The 19,905-nt window shown below is 42.6% G+C and overlaps 2 protein-coding genes across 6 annotated transcripts in view; both read left to right on the top strand.

The window, feature by feature from the left end:
• The first annotated feature begins 523 nt into the window (after positions 1 to 523).
• tmem250 (transmembrane protein 250) lies at positions 524 to 15,839 on the top strand. 3 transcript variants are annotated; one of them, XM_078793953.1, is made up of 4 exons: positions 524 to 636; positions 1,026 to 1,079; positions 11,083 to 11,222; positions 14,613 to 15,839. In XM_078793953.1, exon 4 carries the CDS (start codon positions 14,767 to 14,769, stop codon positions 15,184 to 15,186), a length of 420 nt encoding a protein of 139 aa, XP_078650079.1. In that variant the 5' UTR covers positions 524 to 636; positions 1,026 to 1,079; positions 11,083 to 11,222; positions 14,613 to 14,766; the 3' UTR covers positions 15,187 to 15,839. The 3 variants fall into 3 exon arrangements, with proteins under 3 accessions (XP_078650079.1, XP_057920356.1, XP_057920355.2); XM_058064373.2 differs by lacking the exons at positions 524 to 636; positions 1,026 to 1,079; positions 11,083 to 11,222 and adding an exon at positions 13,908 to 14,090; XM_058064372.2 differs by lacking the exons at positions 524 to 636; positions 1,026 to 1,079; positions 11,083 to 11,222 and adding an exon at positions 13,908 to 14,101.
• A 1,807-nt stretch (positions 15,840 to 17,646) lies between these two features.
• The window catches only part of nacc2 (NACC family member 2), a 39,178-nt gene continuing 36,919 nt past the window's right edge, over positions 17,647 to 19,905 (top strand). For 2 of the 3 annotated variants that reach the window (XM_058062832.2, XM_058062812.2), the window contains exon 1: positions 17,700 to 18,262. The gene's annotated coding sequence lies outside the window, so the exon portion shown is untranslated. The other variant, XM_078793952.1, reaches the window with a different exon arrangement.

Below are 19,905 nucleotides of genomic sequence, written 5' to 3'. Positions count from 1 at the left end.
AGGGAGGGCTGTAAATGTTGCCGTGTCACCCCACACGCGTGTATGCGCCCACTCAGAGGCTCATTTTCGATGTGACTGAATATGTAGTAGGGTGTCCAGTGTCCATAAGGAGACGGGTAGGCGAATGGGTCAGGAAGGGGGTGGGTTTGATTGCTGTTTGGGGGTTCCAGTACCAATTAATTGTCTTTGTTGTCACCTTGATCCAGGTTACCTTTGAGTAAATGTCACGTAAACACAATTGTTGTGGCTTAAGAAATGTTGCAATGCATTTATTTGTAATTATATGAACAAAAATACAAACGCACACAAGGAGTATCACATAACACTACAACACTGGACGGTAAGATCATGTTTCAAAATAAACTACACAGTGAATCAAAAATAAAATGTGAACATTTTTAGTAAAACGCGCCCTTAATCAAACATAATTACACTTGATCTCAGTTGCCTAATTTATGAGAAAACGTCTGTCAAACTTTTATTGTGAAAGCAAGCGATCGTATACCCGGAAGTAGAGAACAACGATTAGCGCTCGTCGACATTAAATTGGTAATACAGCCAATTTAACAACAGAAATACAATACATCATCATTTCGCGGCCAACCAAGAAGCTCCATACACACACGTCGTTTAATGGTAAAACATATTGAACGCTGAAACATAAACAAAGACACTAAGAAGATAAGTTTTGTAGCTAGCGCGGCTAAACTAGCTTCCGCCATCTTTATTGACCTCAACAGCCCGCCCATAGCTTAACAACAGCCATGTTAAATATTGTTATATATTTGTTATACATGCTTTAAACTCTGCTTACCTTGCAAACGTGTTGATAACGGGAAAACACAAAAAGAAGACATACGGAATGCTGCTGTGCTCCATCTCCAACACAGCAGGGCACACTCTTCTTCTATTACGTTGGTTAGCCATGTTTGCTCTGTGATTAACAGTAGCCCGCCACCTGTTGGCCAGGGATAAATCTACAGGTGAATGCAGTCTCTAAAATGTATGTTTGTGTTTTTCTTCAGGCTGTAACCATCACGGGGACTTCATTTAAAGACTACAAACGGATCAATATACAGGTATGTGACACATAAGACATTTTAAGTCCCATGCAAACTATAGTTACTGCTATAAAATGTTTAATTCTCCATAAACATAACTGTACATGGCTGCCAGTAGCAGCTTTTTTATCCACCTGTAACCCTTTTCACTTCCCCTTGTTCACCATCCACTGTTGTTTGTGGACCAGACAGCAGGTCCAGCCCTGACATCCAGGTAGCATGCATGTTAGGCCAGGACTTATTGATCAGCCCATAAATTACCAATGCATCACCTCTCCTCGCCGCTTGTGAGCCCTCAGAGACCTTAAAGAGACGAGAGGGGTAGTCGAGAAAAAGAGAGAGAGTCTGCAGCAAATTGTTAATTAAATACAAATCAATCGTCTGCCATTTATCAAGCCGGGCGTCCAGCTCACCTTTGAGAAGGGGAGGGGCGGGGGGGGTTTGAACGGTGGAGAGACATGGGGATGGAGAAAGCCGGGCAAAAATCAATAAGGCAGACTAAGGGGAGGGATAAGTGTTTAATCCAGCGATCAAACTATATCACAGCCATTATGGAGAGACAACCGGACATTATGTAGCGATCAGTATCATGTTACACAATGTGGAGTTTTTAAAAATGATGCTTTTACAAAAATAACTACAATTGGATTTAGTGGAGTGCAGATTATCATGTAAAGACATTTCTGTTCTGGGGAGGGGAAACATTTGCATTGGCAAAAACAATTCAAAGTTCCTCTGACAAAAGTGAAATATAATAATAATAATAATACATTTTATTTGTATAGTGCTTTTCAAAATACTCAAAGACACTTTACAGAAGAATGAAGTTGAATAAAGCAAGTAAACAGAATAGAAGACACACCAAAATACAACATTCATTGGTTAATACACAGTTAAAACATGAGTAAAAGCGAGGCAGGGCACAGCAGTCAGATATAAAAAGTTAGACATTAAAAACAGATTTAAAGATATGTCTTATTTATGTCTTATATGGTTTATTTACTCACATTGTATCTACTATATCGGGTAATATGAGTGTAAAGGTAACTATAGGGGTGTTATTTCATGTGTAGAAGACTCTAATCATGTTAAAAACAATATTTTAAAGGTTGTAAACAGGTTTTCTGTGCACTAACTACAAAAATTAATGATGGGCGAACTATGGGCGATCGCGCCTTTTGTGCAGCTGTGGAACAGACATTGGACTGTTTTAAAAAAGTATTAAAAACATATCTTTTTAGAAAAGCTTTTACATAGCTTACCTATTTTAATGCTTATTCAATGTATTTGGTTCACTGTGTTGTGTTAGTCTGGCTCTACTTACTTTTTTTTTAGATGTTCTTATTGTGTTATTGTGACACTTGCTGTTAACTTTTATTCTTTTATTGTAATTGTTGCACTTTGAAATCATTTATTTGATGTAAAGTGTGTTATAAATTACATTTATTATTAAATTTATTATTAAATATTTGATTTATAAACAAGGAATTGGTGGCACGGCGGTCGAATGGTTAGCGTGCAGACCTCACAGCTAGGAGACCAGGGTTCACTCCCACCCTCGGCCATCTCTGTGTGGAGTTTGCATGTTCTCCCCGTGCATGCGTGGGTTTTCTCCGGGTACTCCGGTTTCCTCCCACATTCCAAAAACATGCTAGGTTAATTGGTGACTCCAAATTGTCCATAGGTAGAAAAAGCGGTAGAAAATGAATGAATGAATGAATGATTTATAAACAAGGAATTGAACTTGAGGAACCAATGAACCACTATGAACAAGGGCTGATTGTATACCATTTGTATTTCTGGTTCTAACAGCAGAAAAGACGTATGCATCACCGTCCATGGAGTTTCATCCCAATCGGTTGTGGAGTTTTTTTGCATAATCCTGCCAAACAACAGAAACATGCCTGCAATGTGATTACACAGCATATTCCTTTTGTTCTTGTTCTCGTCTTAGACGCTTGAGTGACACACACTGTTTTCGTCTTAGCTGAGAACCCTGGGAGCTTAACAGCCATCCAACATCTGTCTACAGCCCAGAGAAAGGCAAAGGCCCAGATGTCAGGGAGATTGGTCTTATGGGTAGTAGGCTTCTTGGCCCCCGTCACCGGGCAGCCCAGCTAGTGAACTCGGATTAAGAGTTACGGCATATCCAGGAGCCCCCCCACACAGGTTTTAGAAGAGAACTGGTTTGCTATAAAAAGCTATCGACAATCGCTTAAATCCAATGACTCTCTCATCAGGCGTTGATATTGACGGATGGCGGCGGTGTCGCGGACATAAAAGACAAATTAACAAGGTGTTGCAGGTATGGAGACGTCAAGGGGAAAAAATAATGAGCCTGATTGATGAAGTCTGCGCAGATAAATATTTATCACTTGTATTTATCGTCTTCCAAATATTGCTTTTGGCTCGTTGCCCTGTGCCTGCAGATCCCCAAGCATACTAACCACTTTTAATGGCGATGCGTTTTACTGACTGGAGTCCGCAGGGTGGGCGGCATGCAGCTGGATTGTGCTCTATTAGTGTTGCTTCTGTTTTCACCACCCTAATCCCCTCCGCTGGAGCTTTGGTTTCGCTCCTAATCTGAGGCACAATCCCTCCTGCAGCTGGCTGGCTTCCTTTAAGCACAGCCAAAGAAGTGAGCTCATCCCCATCTCATCCCTTTCCCGTTATCCCGACGTTATCTGTCAAGTCCCCGCGACATACCCCCTTTCTCCCGACATTACTCCCTCATTTCTCATCCCCAACATTTTTTTTTCTACGCCATTTCCCGGAACGGGAGCTTTTGACCTCGTCAGCCTTCCAGTGTTGCATCCCTTGTCGTTTCCAAAACCTAAGAAAATGTAACTACGTATTGCTCGGGCAAACAAAGTAGAAGACAAAGTAGAAGACAAGTAGTATATATAACATACTTTAATTATTTAATATAATTAAAAGATAAAAGCGACACGGTGGTCGAGGGGTCAGCACATAGACCTCATAGCTAGGAGACCAGGGTGCAATTCCCACCCTCGGCCATCTCTGTGTGGAGTTTGCATGTTCTCCCCGTGCATGCGTGGGCTTTCTCCGGGTACTCCGGTTTCCTCCCACATTCCAAAAACATGCTAGGTTAATTGGAGACTCCAAATTGTCCATAGGTATGCATGTGAGTGTGAATGGTTGTTTGTCTATATGTGCCCTGTGATTGGCTGGCGACCAGTCCAGGGTGTACCCCGCCTCTCGCCCGAAGACAGCTGGGATAGGCTCCAGCAACCCCCACGACCCTCGTGAGGAAAAAGCGGTAGAAAATGAATAAATGAATGAATAAAAGATAAAAACTATGAAAATAATGTTACTGAGCACAAGCCCTGAGATAAATGACTAGTGACTTGCAAGAATTTAGTAGGAATTGGTAGGAAAAATGAGGGTAATTAATAGCAAACTAAACTTATATCCACCAAGTTTGAAGACATGTCAGCATTTTTTGTTTGACTTTGTTCGACTCACCTTTGACCCTGATTTTTGTGCTTTAAAGGGGACCTATTGTGATCATTTTTCGGCTCTTTATATTGAGTTGTGGACTCCTGTAGAGGCGCTACACACAATAACCAGCACAGAAAGCCTTCTGGTTCTTCCAGAATCTGCATCTAATCAGCTCTCCACCCAGGCACACCTCCAGGCACGCCCACTCCACTGTGGTTGGTCACACTGCCGAGAGCATAGAAAATACGGATCGACCGATACATCGGCCGGCCGATATTTGCATTTTTTCCTTGTATCGGTTTCGGCCGATACGTGCGTGGGTTCGCCGATGTTTTTTTCCACCGCATGATTTACAGTCAGGCATCCGCCGGGGCAGCTTTGCGTCCCCACTGTTGAATCACATCAAGGGCGCGTTTTCACAAATAATAGGGTTAGCTTGCTTTTAATACTTTACTAAGCCCATCACATTTCACTGAGATAAATGTTTTATATATCGTACTAAATTGTGTCAGTGTGATGTGTTTGTGTGTGTGGAGGCGGGGGGGTGCACGTCACGCTGCGGAGGAGCAGTCATCACATCGATGCTAGATAAATTTAAACTACGACAGAAATGTTTTGCGCATGGTTGAAAATTTACCGAATATTTACTCCTTTTGAAGTTGATAATGCCGTTTAAATGTGTGTTTAAGAAAGCTGAATCCTACTGTGTTCAGTGTTTACATTTCAATAAATATTTGTTTAAACTTGAGACCTATAATATTTATTATCATGGTCATTTTTTCATGTAAATTGAGGGATCAAAAGCAGTATCGGCCACAAATATCGGCCCAAGCTAAATCGGCCTTTGGCTAAGGGTGATGGGAAAAAATCGGTATCGGCATCGGCCCCAAAAAAAAAACATATCGGTCGATCCCTAATAGAAACACTTCTGGTTTGTGCTGCTAGCTGATTATGGGTTAATAAACAGTATAAAAGATGATAATAAACGGCTATTTCGCCCACATCCGGTTTGTGCCACCAACTTTATGCAAGCGCTTTTGCTCCATGACTTGACAGTTAGGACACTGATGACCTGTTACTTACTGCTGGCTCTTCTGACTCTTCCACGCCACCGATATCGTTGGAAAGGCGTAGGGCAGGGCTTCAGCAAATTTGTGGGCTGGTCCAGTGTGAAATGGCGTTGACAGATGAAAATGCATTTCCTTTGCTGGTATAGGGAATCAGGAACTCCAACCACTTGTTAGGTGTATCTTTAGAAATTAGACATACCTGAGGTTAAAAGTCATGTTTTTCGTCACCCTAATCTTCTTACTTTGAGGGATTACAGTGCAGTAACACAGCATGAACTCCCATCGATTTTCAAAATGAAGCGGTAGCTCAGGTCAAAGGTCAGATTGCTACAGTGGAGCTGAACAATTGCTTTCAAGTATTTGTGCAGCAAAATTGTGTGACTCCAAACTTCAGCACTCCATTAGAAAAGCAGTCCCCCCCACCTTGGGGAACTTTTATTTACCCCCCCCCCCCACCCCCTCCAACCTGCTACAGTAATAGCCAACAATCAATAGTCCTGCCGTGATAGGTAGTTTTCTCTAAATGGTGTGGCACAAAAAACAGCAAGGCAAACACTTGGATAAAGGATGAAGTGGGGGTGGGTGGGGGAATGGGCAACAAGGTTTCTACGGCAACAAGGGGCACAAGAGGCGGGGTTACGATGTGAGAAGGAAGGCCGGGAAGTGATCAACATTTTTGCTTGCTTGGAAATGGATGCACAGCAGAAAAAGGAAAGCCAGAGGAAGAGAGATGATGTGGGGAGGTGGGGTGCCCGGGGAATGATGGGGGGGGGTCGGCGGTTGTAGTCGAGATGAGAGTTGCGGCACCATTTTTCACAGCAGACAAAAACATTTGCCGGGGATATCAATTTGGGGCCACAGCGGCAGTCTTCCCCTCCTGGCTCGTCATCCATCATCTTTTCCTGCTAAGTACCGCTTGGGCACCGTACGCCACCCCTGCCCCCCAGAAGTGCATGCAATGGGAGTGGGTGACACGTAGGCGCTATATACGCGTGGGAGGTAAATGCAAAAAGCAGGGCCCAAAAACGCCACCGGTGGCGTGGGTTGCCAGGGTGGCCGCCCACCACCATCCACCCACCCCCCCCTTCTAGTCTTCTCCCATTAGCGCCACCAGGGGAGACCCCGCCCTCCGCCTGCCCTCTTATTGGCACCTTTGCTTGCACCCCATCACTCATCTCCCAGCCATCATCCATCACCCATCGCGATCAATAGGAGGCCACGCATTCATCAGCCCCCGGTTGCTGATGGGGAAAGGAGAGGAGGGAGGGAGGGTGCAGGAAAGGAGTCGGAAAAACTGAAAGGTGAGTAAAAAAAAGGAGGAGGATGCAAAGTAGGAGGCAGGATAGGGTGCCTATAGAAGACAGGAATTACTTGGGTAAATTAAAATGTAAAAATCAGATGAAGAAGTGATGAAGGGCATTAAGATGGTCTAATTTGGAGGAGTCACATGTGGCGTTGACAGCAATGGCGCCATCAAGGTGACAAGTAGCCGTGCAGTGTGCATCCTAGGAGGGAACGAACTAGAACCGAGTGCGGCTTTAATCAGACATCCCGACACACACACACACACACAAGCACAGACCGTAATGGTGCAATGTCACTGTCAGTCATTCTGTGCTTGTCAGTTTCCGGCAAGGCTGCGCACTTTGTGTTGACAGCCCATAAGTTGTGGTGACGCACACACACACAAACACACTCACCCAAGCAGATTCAGAGGCTTCCCAACAGAAGCTGGACCTGGAATAGATGGCGTTTTAAGATGATGGATGTCTTCTCTCTGCCCAGAAAGATTAGGCACCGCCGGGGGCGATAAGTTAGCCGGCGATGCGTTCGAGGTACATAGTAATTGTGATTGCTTGACAGGCAGGACATGAAGACATGAGTGTGCCGGGTTTTGGGTTACAAATGTGCACAAAAAAAAGGCCAAGATTGCATTCCTCCGCCACGTGTGTGCACATTTATCACACTGGGATTTGGAAAATAGAGTCAAACAGCAGTTTTCGAACACTCCTGTTCCGTTCTGTGTGAACTCTTAGAGTTAGCATGGAGGCCACGCAGTCAGGAGATCGGAAGACCTGCTTGGGCATCTCTGTGTGGAGTGCTGGCATAGGCTCCAGCATACCCGTGACCCTAGTGAGGATAAGCGACATAGAAAATGGATGGATATCCGTCAACAAAATTTCAGTGCAATTTGTTGCAGAAAAACATTGTGGCATGGCTCCTCCCATTCTGTGTGGAAGTGGTACACTTTTGGCTTCTTCTGCCCCACTCGGTTGGAAACCCTTATGCAGACATATACCTCACAGCTAGGAGACCCGAGTTTAATCCCACCCTCAGCCATCTCTGTGTGGAGTTTGCATGTTCTCCCCGTGCATGCGTGGGTTTTCTCCGGGTACTCCGGTTTCCTCCCACATTCCAAAAACATGTTAGCTTCATTGGCCACTCCAAATTGTCCATAGGTATAAATGTGTTTGTCTACGTATATCTGCCCTGTGATTGGCTGGCCACCAGTCCAGGGTGTACCCCGCCTCCCCTCCCATGAGAGCTGGGATAGGCTCCAGCATACTCGTGACCCTAGTGAGGATAAGCAGCATAGAAAATGGATGGATATCCGTCAACAAGATTTCGGTGCAATTTGTTGCAGCAACACTTTGTGGCGTGGCTCCTCCCATTCTGTGTGGAAGTGGTACACTTTTGGCTTCTTCTGCCCCACTCGGTTGGAAACCCCTTCTGAAGTTTAGAATAAATAAATTGGAGGCAGGCTGCACGGTGGACTAGTGGTTAGCGGGCAGACCTCACAGCTAGGAGACCCGAGTTCAATCCCACCCTCGGCCATCTCTGTGTGGAGTTTGCATGTTCTCCCCGTGCATGCGTGGGTTTTCTCCGGGTACTCCGGTTTCCTCTCACATTCCAAAAACATGCTAGGTTAATTGGCGACTCCAAATTGTCCATAGGTATGAATGTGAGTGTGAATGGTTGTTTGTCTATATGTGCCCTGTGATTGGTTGGCCACCAGTCCAGGGTGTACCCCGCCTCTCGCCCCAAAAACAGCTGGGATAGGCTCCAGCACGCCCCGCGACACTCATACGAATCTTGTCGGGTGAAGCTGGACTTCCAAACAAACAAAGAAGAGAAGGAGCTAGTAGCTAAAGGTCATTCAGGTCATTTCTTCTTTTATGCGTCAGGTGCCTGTCTCAGGTTTCGGACCCCCTCCACAGGCCCCCCATCTGCTAGATGCTCCCACTGGATTATTCATGAACGGCTAAATACTCTCTGTAGAGGGTTGACTGTGTTTACATGTGCACACACAAGAGCTTATTCAGCTTTTTATGGATTTTATTCCATTTATCGACCGATTTTTATGCCACTTATCGGCTGGCAACCAGTCCTGGGTGTACCCCGCCTCTCGCCCGAAGACAGCTGGGTTTGGCTCCAGCACCCCCGCGACCCTTGTGAGGATAAGCGGTAGAAAATGAATGAATGAATACATTAGAGATGGCACAAATGCTGTCTGCCATGTTTGTTTATGTACGTCTCTCCTGAATAGTTCACTGTCAGCCCGTGCATTGTGTTTATTCACACGCATACTGGTCAACGCAGTTTGGGTGTCCCCAGGTAAAAAGAGACCCGACTCACCCAAGGCATCGGTGTTTAATATTAGAGGAGGTGACAGCTGACATGTGATCTTCCTCTCCCACTACCAATAAGGATTAGATCTTTTTAAATCCCATTTAGCCAATAGCCATCTATCTGTTTGTTTGTTTGTTTGTGGTCAAATTAATCTGAAAAGTTCTGAATGAATTTGGATGAAATGTTCGGGAATTGACGGAAATGGGATATGATCATATTCCAGGTTTACAGCAGCAAAAGTACAAGACCAAAATCAAGGTAGTTACACGGGATGTACCTGCCGACCACGCCACAAGTTTATTGCACGGTTTATTGCACAGTTATTGTACAGGATTTCATTCATTCATTTTATACTGCTTTTCCTCACGAGGGTCGCGGGGGTGCTGGAGCCTATCCCAGCTGTCCACCCTGGACTGGTCGCCAGCCAATCACAGGGCACATATAGACAAACAACCATTCACACTCACATTCATACCTATGGACAATTTGGAGTCGCCAATTAACCTAGCATGTTTTTGGAATGTGGGAGGAAACCGGAGTACCCGGAGAAAACCCACGACATAGCTGGCCTCTTTATCGGTTTAGCAAGCCTCTTCCTGTCAGCTACTGTGATGCTGCTCCCCCCAGCTGACCACATCAGAGAAGCACCCCCTGCACCCCAAAAGTTCTTATGAACACCCAGATGTCCCTAGCTCACTGTCCCTTCCATGTCTGTTTTTCTGAAGACCATGCAGTCCAGGATGCATCCTGTCATTCGCCGAAGTCAGCTGGGGTAGGCTCCAGCGTACCGCCACAACCCAAGTGAGGATAAGCAGCATAGAAGATGGATTTTTCTTATATTTTGATGACATTCTTAATTTGGTACAGTGAATAAGAACGCAAACCCCAACGACCAGTTAGGCCCTTTTAGGGGGGCTTCAGCCTAAATAATTAGATTTTTTTTTGGTATGATTTTAATATATTTTTTAATTTTTTAGATTTTTTTTTACAAAAAATCTATAAAAATATAAAAAGTTGTATATAATAAAATCTGTAATAAATAAAAAATATATATTTAATATATAAATATTTATATATTTTTTATATATAATATACGTATAATATATAATTTTATATAAAATATATAAAAATATATAAAATAATAGATAAAATAAAATATAACAAAAATGACAAATTGTATATAATAAAATAAAATGTATAGAATGACAAATTGTATATAATAGGGCAAAAGCAGTCTAATAAGCAATCCAATAAGCAGGCTATACTAGCCTACTAGTAGTAGTAATTATCAGAAGAAGAAGAATGATGCTACTAATAATAATAGGCTAATTAATAATGTAATAATGATTATTATATCATTGATCTCTGTCCACTGGATAGAATGGTTGCAGAGCTTGAACAGCGGTTTTGCAGTGTAGATTGTGTGTACTTGTGTACATTTTAATGGTGTTGAGTATCTCTACTAAATCTGTCCAAAAGTGGGAAAGTTATATTCCGGTTCTTGTTCCTTATTTCTTTTCGGGATTTTTTTTTTGAATGTCTACTACATTCATTCATATCCTGTTATCTCCAGGGGGCTAACCCCCATCTGTCCTCAGAATCTATAGCGACGCCCCAGCAAATGACTCGAATAATAACCTTTTCAACAAAGCAGTGGTACGCTACCTTTTGATGGGTCTTTTGATTGATGGACAGAGAATCAGCAATTGGAATCTCTCAAATAAATGTCATCTTTTTCTTGAAAACCAACTTCAGGATGTCTTCCATTGGTTCCTGTGTGGCCTTCTCCGCTGTGTGAGCTATAATGTCCGACTATTTGAAGTACACAGATGACGTTAACACGTGCTACTTTACTGTAGAGGGTCCTTCAACCTTCCTCTGCCTCTAATCCTGTCATCACCGCCTTCTCCGCCATGATGTCATGAGGTCAGCCCGCTCACCCGACCCTCGTTAGCGTCTCCACCCCTGACATCATTGCCTGCGGGAGCGGCGTGCGGAGGTGTTTTTTTCTCGGTGTGGATCTCCTCACTGTTTTGCATCACGCTTTTTATCTCAGGTTTGCTGTCTTGCACTTCAGGTGGCATTTACTGTACTGTCTTTACTATTATTGATGCGCATTGCCATGTAAAAAAAAAAAAAACATATGACACAAACACACTCCAGCCCTCCTACTTTTACTACTGTGAGGTAATTTGCTGCATAAATCTCGCCGCATTAAAAATGTTCCTTCAGCTCGGTCTCGAGGTCTGCAGGGGCCCGAGCGTAAATCAGCATAAGTGATGGAATAGATTTTATTTTCTATTCATGTTAAAGGTAGCAGCGGAATGCACAAGGCCAAATGAGCGTCCAGGCGTCCCGGCCCCAAAAGGGCAACACAACTAGGGGGTCATGGAATCCACAAAGTGATTGACCTATCAATTGACCCCTACTGACCTCCACAGGCCAATCTGGTTAATGGCGGCCGGCGGCGCGAGCGTTCCTTCACAACGTCCACGTGCACACCCGAGGTTTCTAACCTCGCTCTTAACGACCTGTGTTGGCCCCTCGTTAGCGGTGACCTCTCTCCCGCCGCATGCTTGTTCGAATAAACACTCCAATAGAGAAAGGAAAACAATTATAGTTGAATTCGCAGATAGACCAGCATCTTAGCACTGGTTAGCTTCACGTCGTCACTGATTGGTTCGTCCCATACCCGACCGCCAAGTACGCTGAAACAAGACTTTTGTTGAATGAACTTTTATTTTTCGAAGTGATTGCACGAAAAGATTTGATCTGAAACTCGATATGTCAATTATGTTGACTGAACTAATCATTTTTAAGTATAGTCAAATAATGATGTATCTGCTCAACTATTTTGAGTAGGTTTTACTAAATATTTCTAGGACTTAAATAATTTTTTTTGGTGCATTCACTATGAATATAGAGCTGAATAATATTTTTTTTTCCAATTTGGCCCTAATAATCCGTCATTCATTCCACAAAAACAGTGGAAAATGTAAAACAACAACAACAAAAAAAACAACCAAGTGAATTAGACTTTGACTCCAAACTGGTCTCTCTCGGAGCTGCTTCATAATGCAACAAACCTTTTTTTGATTAAAGCTTCACTAATTAAAAGTCTCCCTCATCTTATTAGCCTGAATAATTGATTTAATTTGTCTTGGCCAACTACTGGCTGTGGTGACCTCTACTTAGTTAATGAATTAATTGATTCAGGTCAAGTCTACACAGTAGTGGAGGAGGATGAAAGAGCGTGTTTGGGTTCTCACCACCTCACCTGTGGCCATGACTTCCTCTTTGAGCCATATTTGGTGACCTAATGGAAGGAAAGGAAAATAGAAGGCAATAGAAATATAATGTCTGATCAAACACACCAAAGCCTAGTCATTCATGTAGAAAATAATATGATGGCCTTAATATTTATAGTTGTTTCATTGTGTAGTATATATATTAGCATTTATATTAGTAACCCTAACCCTGACAAAAAGATGGACAGTGGAGTTATGTTAATTCATGTTTCTTTTTTGGCCAAAAATGATAGTATCCATTAAAAATGTTCATTATCACTGTATATTTTCTAAATGTATATGTATAAATATTTTTGTCACTAAAAGTGAAAGTAAATATTTTTAAAAAATTGATAAGAGGTAGAAAATGAATGAACGACAATGATTAGATGAACTATTAGCTGAACAAACAGCGCCCTCTTGTGGGAAAACCTGTCTCGATCTATTCTGTAATGTCATTTATATACGTACAGTATTTGTGGACCGATTTGATACTGCTAAGATACATCTATAAACACACACACACACAAAAATACATATATATATATATATATAAACATATATATGTCTGTGTGTGTACATGACGTACAAGTGACAAATTATTTCAGATACATTCATAGATACATTTAGGAAGTAACCCAAACTATTTTTGGAGGGGAAATAGTGCCCTCTTGTGGACAGATATAATTCTCTATAATTCTCTTCATTATCTAGTGTGCCACGGTCGCCTTCTCCATTTGGCTGCAGTTCAAACGATTCTTCAGTGAATCCCATTACTGACTCCAGTCATTATTCCAAAGTACACGTAATATATTCCGTGTCAGAGACAGCTTTATGTGTGTTTGGTTAAATATCACAGTAAAGTTTGTTTTTCGAATTTTGCATAACACCACTTAGCCTTAAATCCTCTGCAAAATGATCCCATTTATATGTATAATAAGCACTTATTTGTGGGACATATGCATATGCTGGAGCCTACCCCAGCTGTACCCAGGCAGTGTACACTCTTGACTGGTCGGAGTATTAATCTAATGTTGTAAAATTTGTCTCATAATAAAATAAAAAATATTACAGTTTTTGTACACTATTTATCTAATCAAATTACTTTTTTTTAAAATCAAATGACCACTTTATTCTTGAGACATTGCTATATGATATCACCATATGACATTTAATTTAATATCATCTCCCAAAATATGTTATAAAATGTTTATTCTAGTGACTTTTCAAAAATAACTAAAAATAACTACAAAATAACTAAAACGAACCAACATTTGTGAATTTGAGAATTAATGTTTTTTTTCTGCGGCATATCAGCGCTGTACTGTACACTGTAGTGTGTGTACTGGCCCTTTAAATCTGCAGTGCCGTCAACCTTGGGTGACTCCAAAGTTTTACGACACACGGGGTGTACTTCCGGCAGCCTCTCCACCGTAGATGGGGGGAAGAGATGAACATCTGGTTGAAAAGACGGCAAATGTCGTGTGTTTATATCGAAATCAACTGTTAAAAATGTAACATAGAGTGTTACTCTTCTGTGTATGTCAGAGAAGAATCATTTCAAAGGCGGGAAACGGCGTGTAAGTTGCATGTAAGCGCGCTCACTTGTTGATAATGCTTTGTTTGATGTATGCTAGCTATTTTTGTTGTAGACAATGCTTTGTTTGATGTATGCTAGCTGTTTTCGTTGTTGTAGATGAATACCATTCATTAGCCTGCAATTGGGACTAGAGAAACTGATAATATTTATTCATTTATCTGTACTGTACAGACTGAAGTTAAAAATGAAACCAGGGAAATGCAACAAAATGGAGAGCATAGCAGCATATTCAAGAGTCAAATTGCATGTTGAGTACTATACATTTGTACATGTTGGTAGGTCCGCATTGAAATTAAAGTACTGGGCTATATCAATATCAATGCTAAGTTTTTTTGCAAATGGGTTTGAATAATGTAGCTCCCTTGTAGATTATGGTAATGTTTAGTTTATTGAAGTTGCATTGAAGTACACTCGCACTGTTCAAGATGTCTTCCGTTTAGCAATGCATGATCTGCACTTTGGACTACATCCATAACGGTCTCATGTGGTCTCATCTCCGCAGTGCTCCAGTGGTGTTGAAAACAAAAGCTAGCTTGCTGGCTAGCCTTCTACCAACCACTCACCCTCGCAGGAAACAGCCAGCCACCACACAATGCAAGCAGCGACAGCGCCCCAAGGCAAGTCCTTGTCTAACCGGGGGCTCCAGTAGCCCACCCATGCCTGTGATCCCCATCCCTCGGCGGGTGCGCAGCTTCCATGGCCCCCACACCACCTGCATGCACTCGGCCTGCGGCTCCACGCACGCCACCAAGCTGGTGCGCACCAAGTACAACAACTTCGACCTCTACCTGCGCTCGCGCTGCATTTACAGCTTCCTGCGTTTCCTGCTCTACTTCGGCTGCAGTCTGCTGACCTCCCTGCTGTGGGTGGCGCTGTCCGCGCTGTTCTTCGTGCAGTACGTGAGCGTGCGTGTGCTCCTGCGCTTGCAGTACAAGCTGTCTGTCATACTCATCTTGCTTGGACACAGGCGCTTGGACTTCGGGGTCGTGAACGACCTGATCATCTACAGCATGCAGATCACAATGTTCATGGTGGGGGGGCTCGGCTGGTGCTTCATGGTGTTTGTGGACATGTAGCTGTAGCTGCTTTTTGGATATTGTACCTTACGTAACATTGAAAATGTTCTGTTTTTGCAAAAGTGATGCTTGAGGAAATGAATGTGATCTCAGAGGACTAAAATGTTCATTTTGTGCCATTTGTAGTTCAGGTAATTCAGGTGCAGCTTGGAATTCTTCGGTTTGCCAATCCAAATTACAAATCCTTCCTTATGTTTAATTCAGGCTTTTCTGAATCCAGACCTCAAATATACACCGGGCTGCAAAGGCACATTAAACATAAACAGGCACTCCACTTCAGTTTTTTCAAAATTTCTTTACAGCAGAGCACTCTTGTTGCAGGATCTTTGACCAGTGATTTTACATCACGTCCTTAAACGCAGCAGAGAACCGCTCTCATGTTAAAGATCTTTGCCTTTCCTTAATGTAGCAACCAGAACAGTGCAATGGAATAGTCCTGATGTTCAGCATCCTGTATGTTGGTAGCAATATCTGATGTGTTTGAATGCATTTGGGGGTTGGAGAGACCATAGTTTTCATTTCAGGTGGAAATGTTTGGGAAAGTCTGGTTTAGCTGTTGTGCAACACTGAACGAGAGGCGTTATTGGTTCTGTCTACACTAAAACATGATTCTTTATCGGAATAAAATGTCTCCTTGTCTGTATTTTCTTGTTAAAGCGCCCTCCCAAAATGCCTGCCAGTAGTTATACGTTCAGCTACATGCTAAGTACATGAGCAGCTGCTTGGTCAAGCTAAGTCGTTTGAGTCATTATTCGGTTTGTTTGGTAATACTGTCAAACACAACACAACTGAACACAAAATAGACTTTAAGTGAAACTTTATTAAGGAAATAAAAACAGTACATGGCCCTATGTGGAAAAAGTGATAGCCCCCGTTAGCAGCAACAACTGCAATCAAGCGTTAAGCTAACTTGCAGTGGACCTGTTGGTGTTTTGGATCATTGTCCTGCTGCTCAACCCAAGTTGTCTTCAGCTTGATGTCACTGAACAGCTGAGTGGACATTCTCCTTGGATTCATTTATCATGGCAAGTCTTCCAGGTCCTGAAGCAGCAAAACAGCCCAAGACCATCACACTACCACCACCATATTTCACTATTGGTCTGATGTTCTTTTTCTGAATTGTGTTACTTTTACGGCAGTAATTGGACACACGCCTTCCAAAATGTACAAATTGAGTCTCTTCAGACCACATAGTATTTTCCCAAAGGTCTTGGGGATCATCAAGACTTTTTCTTGGCAAAATTGAGACACGTCTTCATATTTTCTCTCATTTTTCAGCAGTGGTTTTGGTCTCTGAAAGTTTTTCCCAGTGTCTTTCTTATGGTGGAGTCATGAATACGGACATTAACTGAAGCAAGTGAGGCCTGCGGTACTTTGGATGTTGTTGCGGGGTCTTTTGTGACCTCTTGGGGTCATTTCAGTTGGATGGCCACTCCTGAGAAGCTCCGCTAGAGTCCCAAGGCTTTACAAATTGCTTATAACCTTCCAGACCGATAGCGCTCGATCAATATCAGTTATGTTTTCCATCCACATGCCTGATGTTGCTGGCCACATGTCACCTAATGCGGCCATGACGGCGGCTGTGTCATGAGAGACGAGCTCGGGGGGTCAAGTGTCACGTTGGTAGCTCTTCACGTGTCTGTGACGCACTTTCTCACAGTCTCTCACACACTAACCACAGCATGACCTTCTGGTTCCTGTCAAGCATAACAATGGCGATGGCTGTGTCCCAATCACCTTATATAGTCTCCAAGATTTAACGCCCCATTATTATGAAATGAACCCTTTGACGCAATAATGGCGGATACTTTTAGCACCAGCCAAAGGGGTCCGCATCTTGACACACAGGCTGGTGGCCTCAGTCGATCCCTGGATTATACTGTTGTTTGCAGTAATGAGCTTTTGGTATCGTAATGTGGATCAACATGTTCTATGCAGCGTGTACTCGCTGGGCAGTGCACTGCACATGACCCCCACAGCAGCGTTCATGGTTATGCCATTTTCATTTCTTCTTTTGGCCCCCTTTAAAAGAGAAGTTGATTTCTCAGGATGACTTTTGTGTTTTTTGTGGTTGTGTCATAGCGGTTTCCCATTTTCCCCACTCATACCGGAATCCTGTATCAAGACCATAGAATGTGGTGTTTTGTTTCTAAATTGTAGCTAAGTTTAAAATAACTTCAATGTAAATAAGGGACCAACAGGGGACTTCAACCTCCCTGCATAATTACAAATATTAAAAAAATGTGTTTTATCATTTTTTAGCATTTTATAAAAATTATACAATACATAAACTTGATACAATATTTTCTCATAATGGAATTGTGATTGTTTTGTTTACATCAGTGTACTGTACTGTACTATACTGTACTCCATTCATTCCATTGCACGGCTGCAGTAAGGGCCAGCCGCCAGCAGTTGGCGCTGACACTTGCTCCCAAACAGGAAAAAAACACGCATGCGCAGAAGGTAGTCGCGTTTGCCGCTGTCATCTGAGGACATGTGAGGTAACCACACATGTTCACTTTCCTGTCGCGCACAAGGAATCAAGTGTGCCGCTTTAAACGTGTCATTTATTTGCCTTTCACGAAAGCACAACAACACATTTGACCAACGAGCCATTTCGGTGCTGGTGGCAAATGTGAGGGAGGAGGGGAGGGGAGCTTCATTGGCTTCTTTATAATAGCTCCCGAGTGCACCGAGTTCATGTGTCCGTAAAAGGCGGCACGACATGACTACATTAGCCTAGCTTCCGTAAAGAAGCTACCCGCCACTAACAACAACAAAAAAAAAGATGTCTGCCTCTTTAAAAGTGCTGGTAGCCAAACGGGACGCGAAGTCGAGCTGCTCTGTTCAAGTGTCCATGTGAGCGGCTTCCACTTCCTCCACACAGGCAGCGGGCACTCAGAGGACGAGCGTGGCCGAGGGAGAGGGGCGACGGGCGGCCACGGTAGAGCCACGAGACTCGCTTAGAAGAAGAAGGAAAACAAGGGGGTCGTTTTTTTTCCTAATCGGCAAACTTTATTGGTCGTCTGAAGAGGACAGCTCGTCACCGTGCATGGAATAACCTCCTATTCGGGTAAATATATATCTCATTGAATTATATATTATATATACAGTATGCTTGGTGGCTGTGACGCATAGCCATGCATTACCTCCCCCAAGCAAACGTGCTGACATGACACTGCAGTGCTTCAAATTGCGGGGTAATGTATCCCAGTTGTAGCTGTCGAGCCCTAAATGGTTGTCATACTTTTTACTGTACTGTACCGGAGAAAGTGGCACAATTTAAAAAAAAAAAAAAAAAAAAGTTGCGTCACGGTGAAGTCAAAACAAAAAATCTCCACCCACAATGAAGCTATTGTGGAGTGTTGCACAAGCGTGGGAGTCCTGCAATGGACTGGACAGCATTTTCCTCTTTTTCCTTGCACTGAAAAGCAGCTGCACCATCCCCAACTGTAGTATTAGCAATTAGTAGTAGTATTATCAATTTACAACACACCCACGACGTACTTGTATATTACGGTAATTTGCTACTCTGTGAAAGTGAAGTAAAAAGGAAATGACACTTGGAAACATGCAGCTGAGCTGTGGCAGAGTTCACCTTCCTTGAACCCTTGAGGTCATAAAAGGCAGGTGACGCATATACTCAGGTGTGTATGTGGCCTGTGTTCTCTGTTTCCTGTTACTTCCTTTCCCCGCTTTTCCAAACAAGCTTAGTTAGATTTCAGTTGCAGCTTCAGTTGGCTGAAATGTCACAGACATGTCTCAATCAGAGAGCATAGTAATAAGAGGCTGTGATCGCTTCAAAGTCCTGAGAACAAAATGGTTCTACCTGGCGCCAGGTACTAAGGTTTGGTGCAAATGGAAATCTGCAATGATGCTTTGGAAAACACGATGGACGACTTGTCCTGTCTCGTTAAGATTATTGCATAATTGGCTGAGAAATGAAGTAAAATGTAGAGTGGAACCTCTTCATACGGAATACAGTATAGAGGATTTGTAGCAGGTTTTCTCGTAGGAAGTCAAATTAACCCTTAACGCTGCAGATTTTGGGGGACGAAATCGCTTTTAAAAAGTCCTATCCAAATTTTTTGAATTTAAATTTTGTTTTATTTTATTTGGGCAAATATATGAAACATTACAGTGCATTTCTTACATCAATTAAAATATAACTTTCCATTATTTACATTTGTATTCAACTATCTGGTCACAAGCCCAAAAGGAGTAGGCTGAAGCAAAAGCTTATAAATGCCTAACCCTTTTTACAAGATATAATCATGTTCATGCTACAGTCTTGTTTTCCCCTGTTATTACTATCATTGTAATATTATTATTGTTATTATCATTATCATTACTGTTATAATCGTTATAATTACCATTATTGTTATTATTATCACCATTATTATAATCATTATTAATATTACCGTTTTCATTATTATAGTTGTATTTTTTTTAATTATTTAATTTTACAGACTTCATTGCTTGTAAATTAAATATGAAGCTGTCCTCCTATTGGCGTACATAGATGTATGGTTTTGGGCTCCCTTTAGCTGCATTTAATCCCCCCCCGAGACAGAATTAGCCTATTCGCTAGTGACATTGAGGAAGATGAGTTTGAATACACTGAAAATGTTTATTTAGGTTTGAAAAATGTGCATTTAAAATAACTGGTTTTATGGGACCGTCTGGAAAACGCAATGAGGCCGTATCACGAGTCTT

The sequence above is a fragment of the Doryrhamphus excisus genome, linkage group LG10 (assembly GCF_037039965.1).
Source record: "Doryrhamphus excisus strain RoL-2023G ecotype Guam linkage group LG10, RoL_Dexc_Guam_v1.1, whole genome shotgun sequence".
NCBI lineage: Eukaryota > Metazoa > Chordata > Actinopteri > Syngnathiformes > Syngnathidae > Doryrhamphus > Doryrhamphus excisus.
Note: the sequence above shows the minus strand (reverse complement) of the source record. Positions and strands in the feature narration are given on the sequence as shown.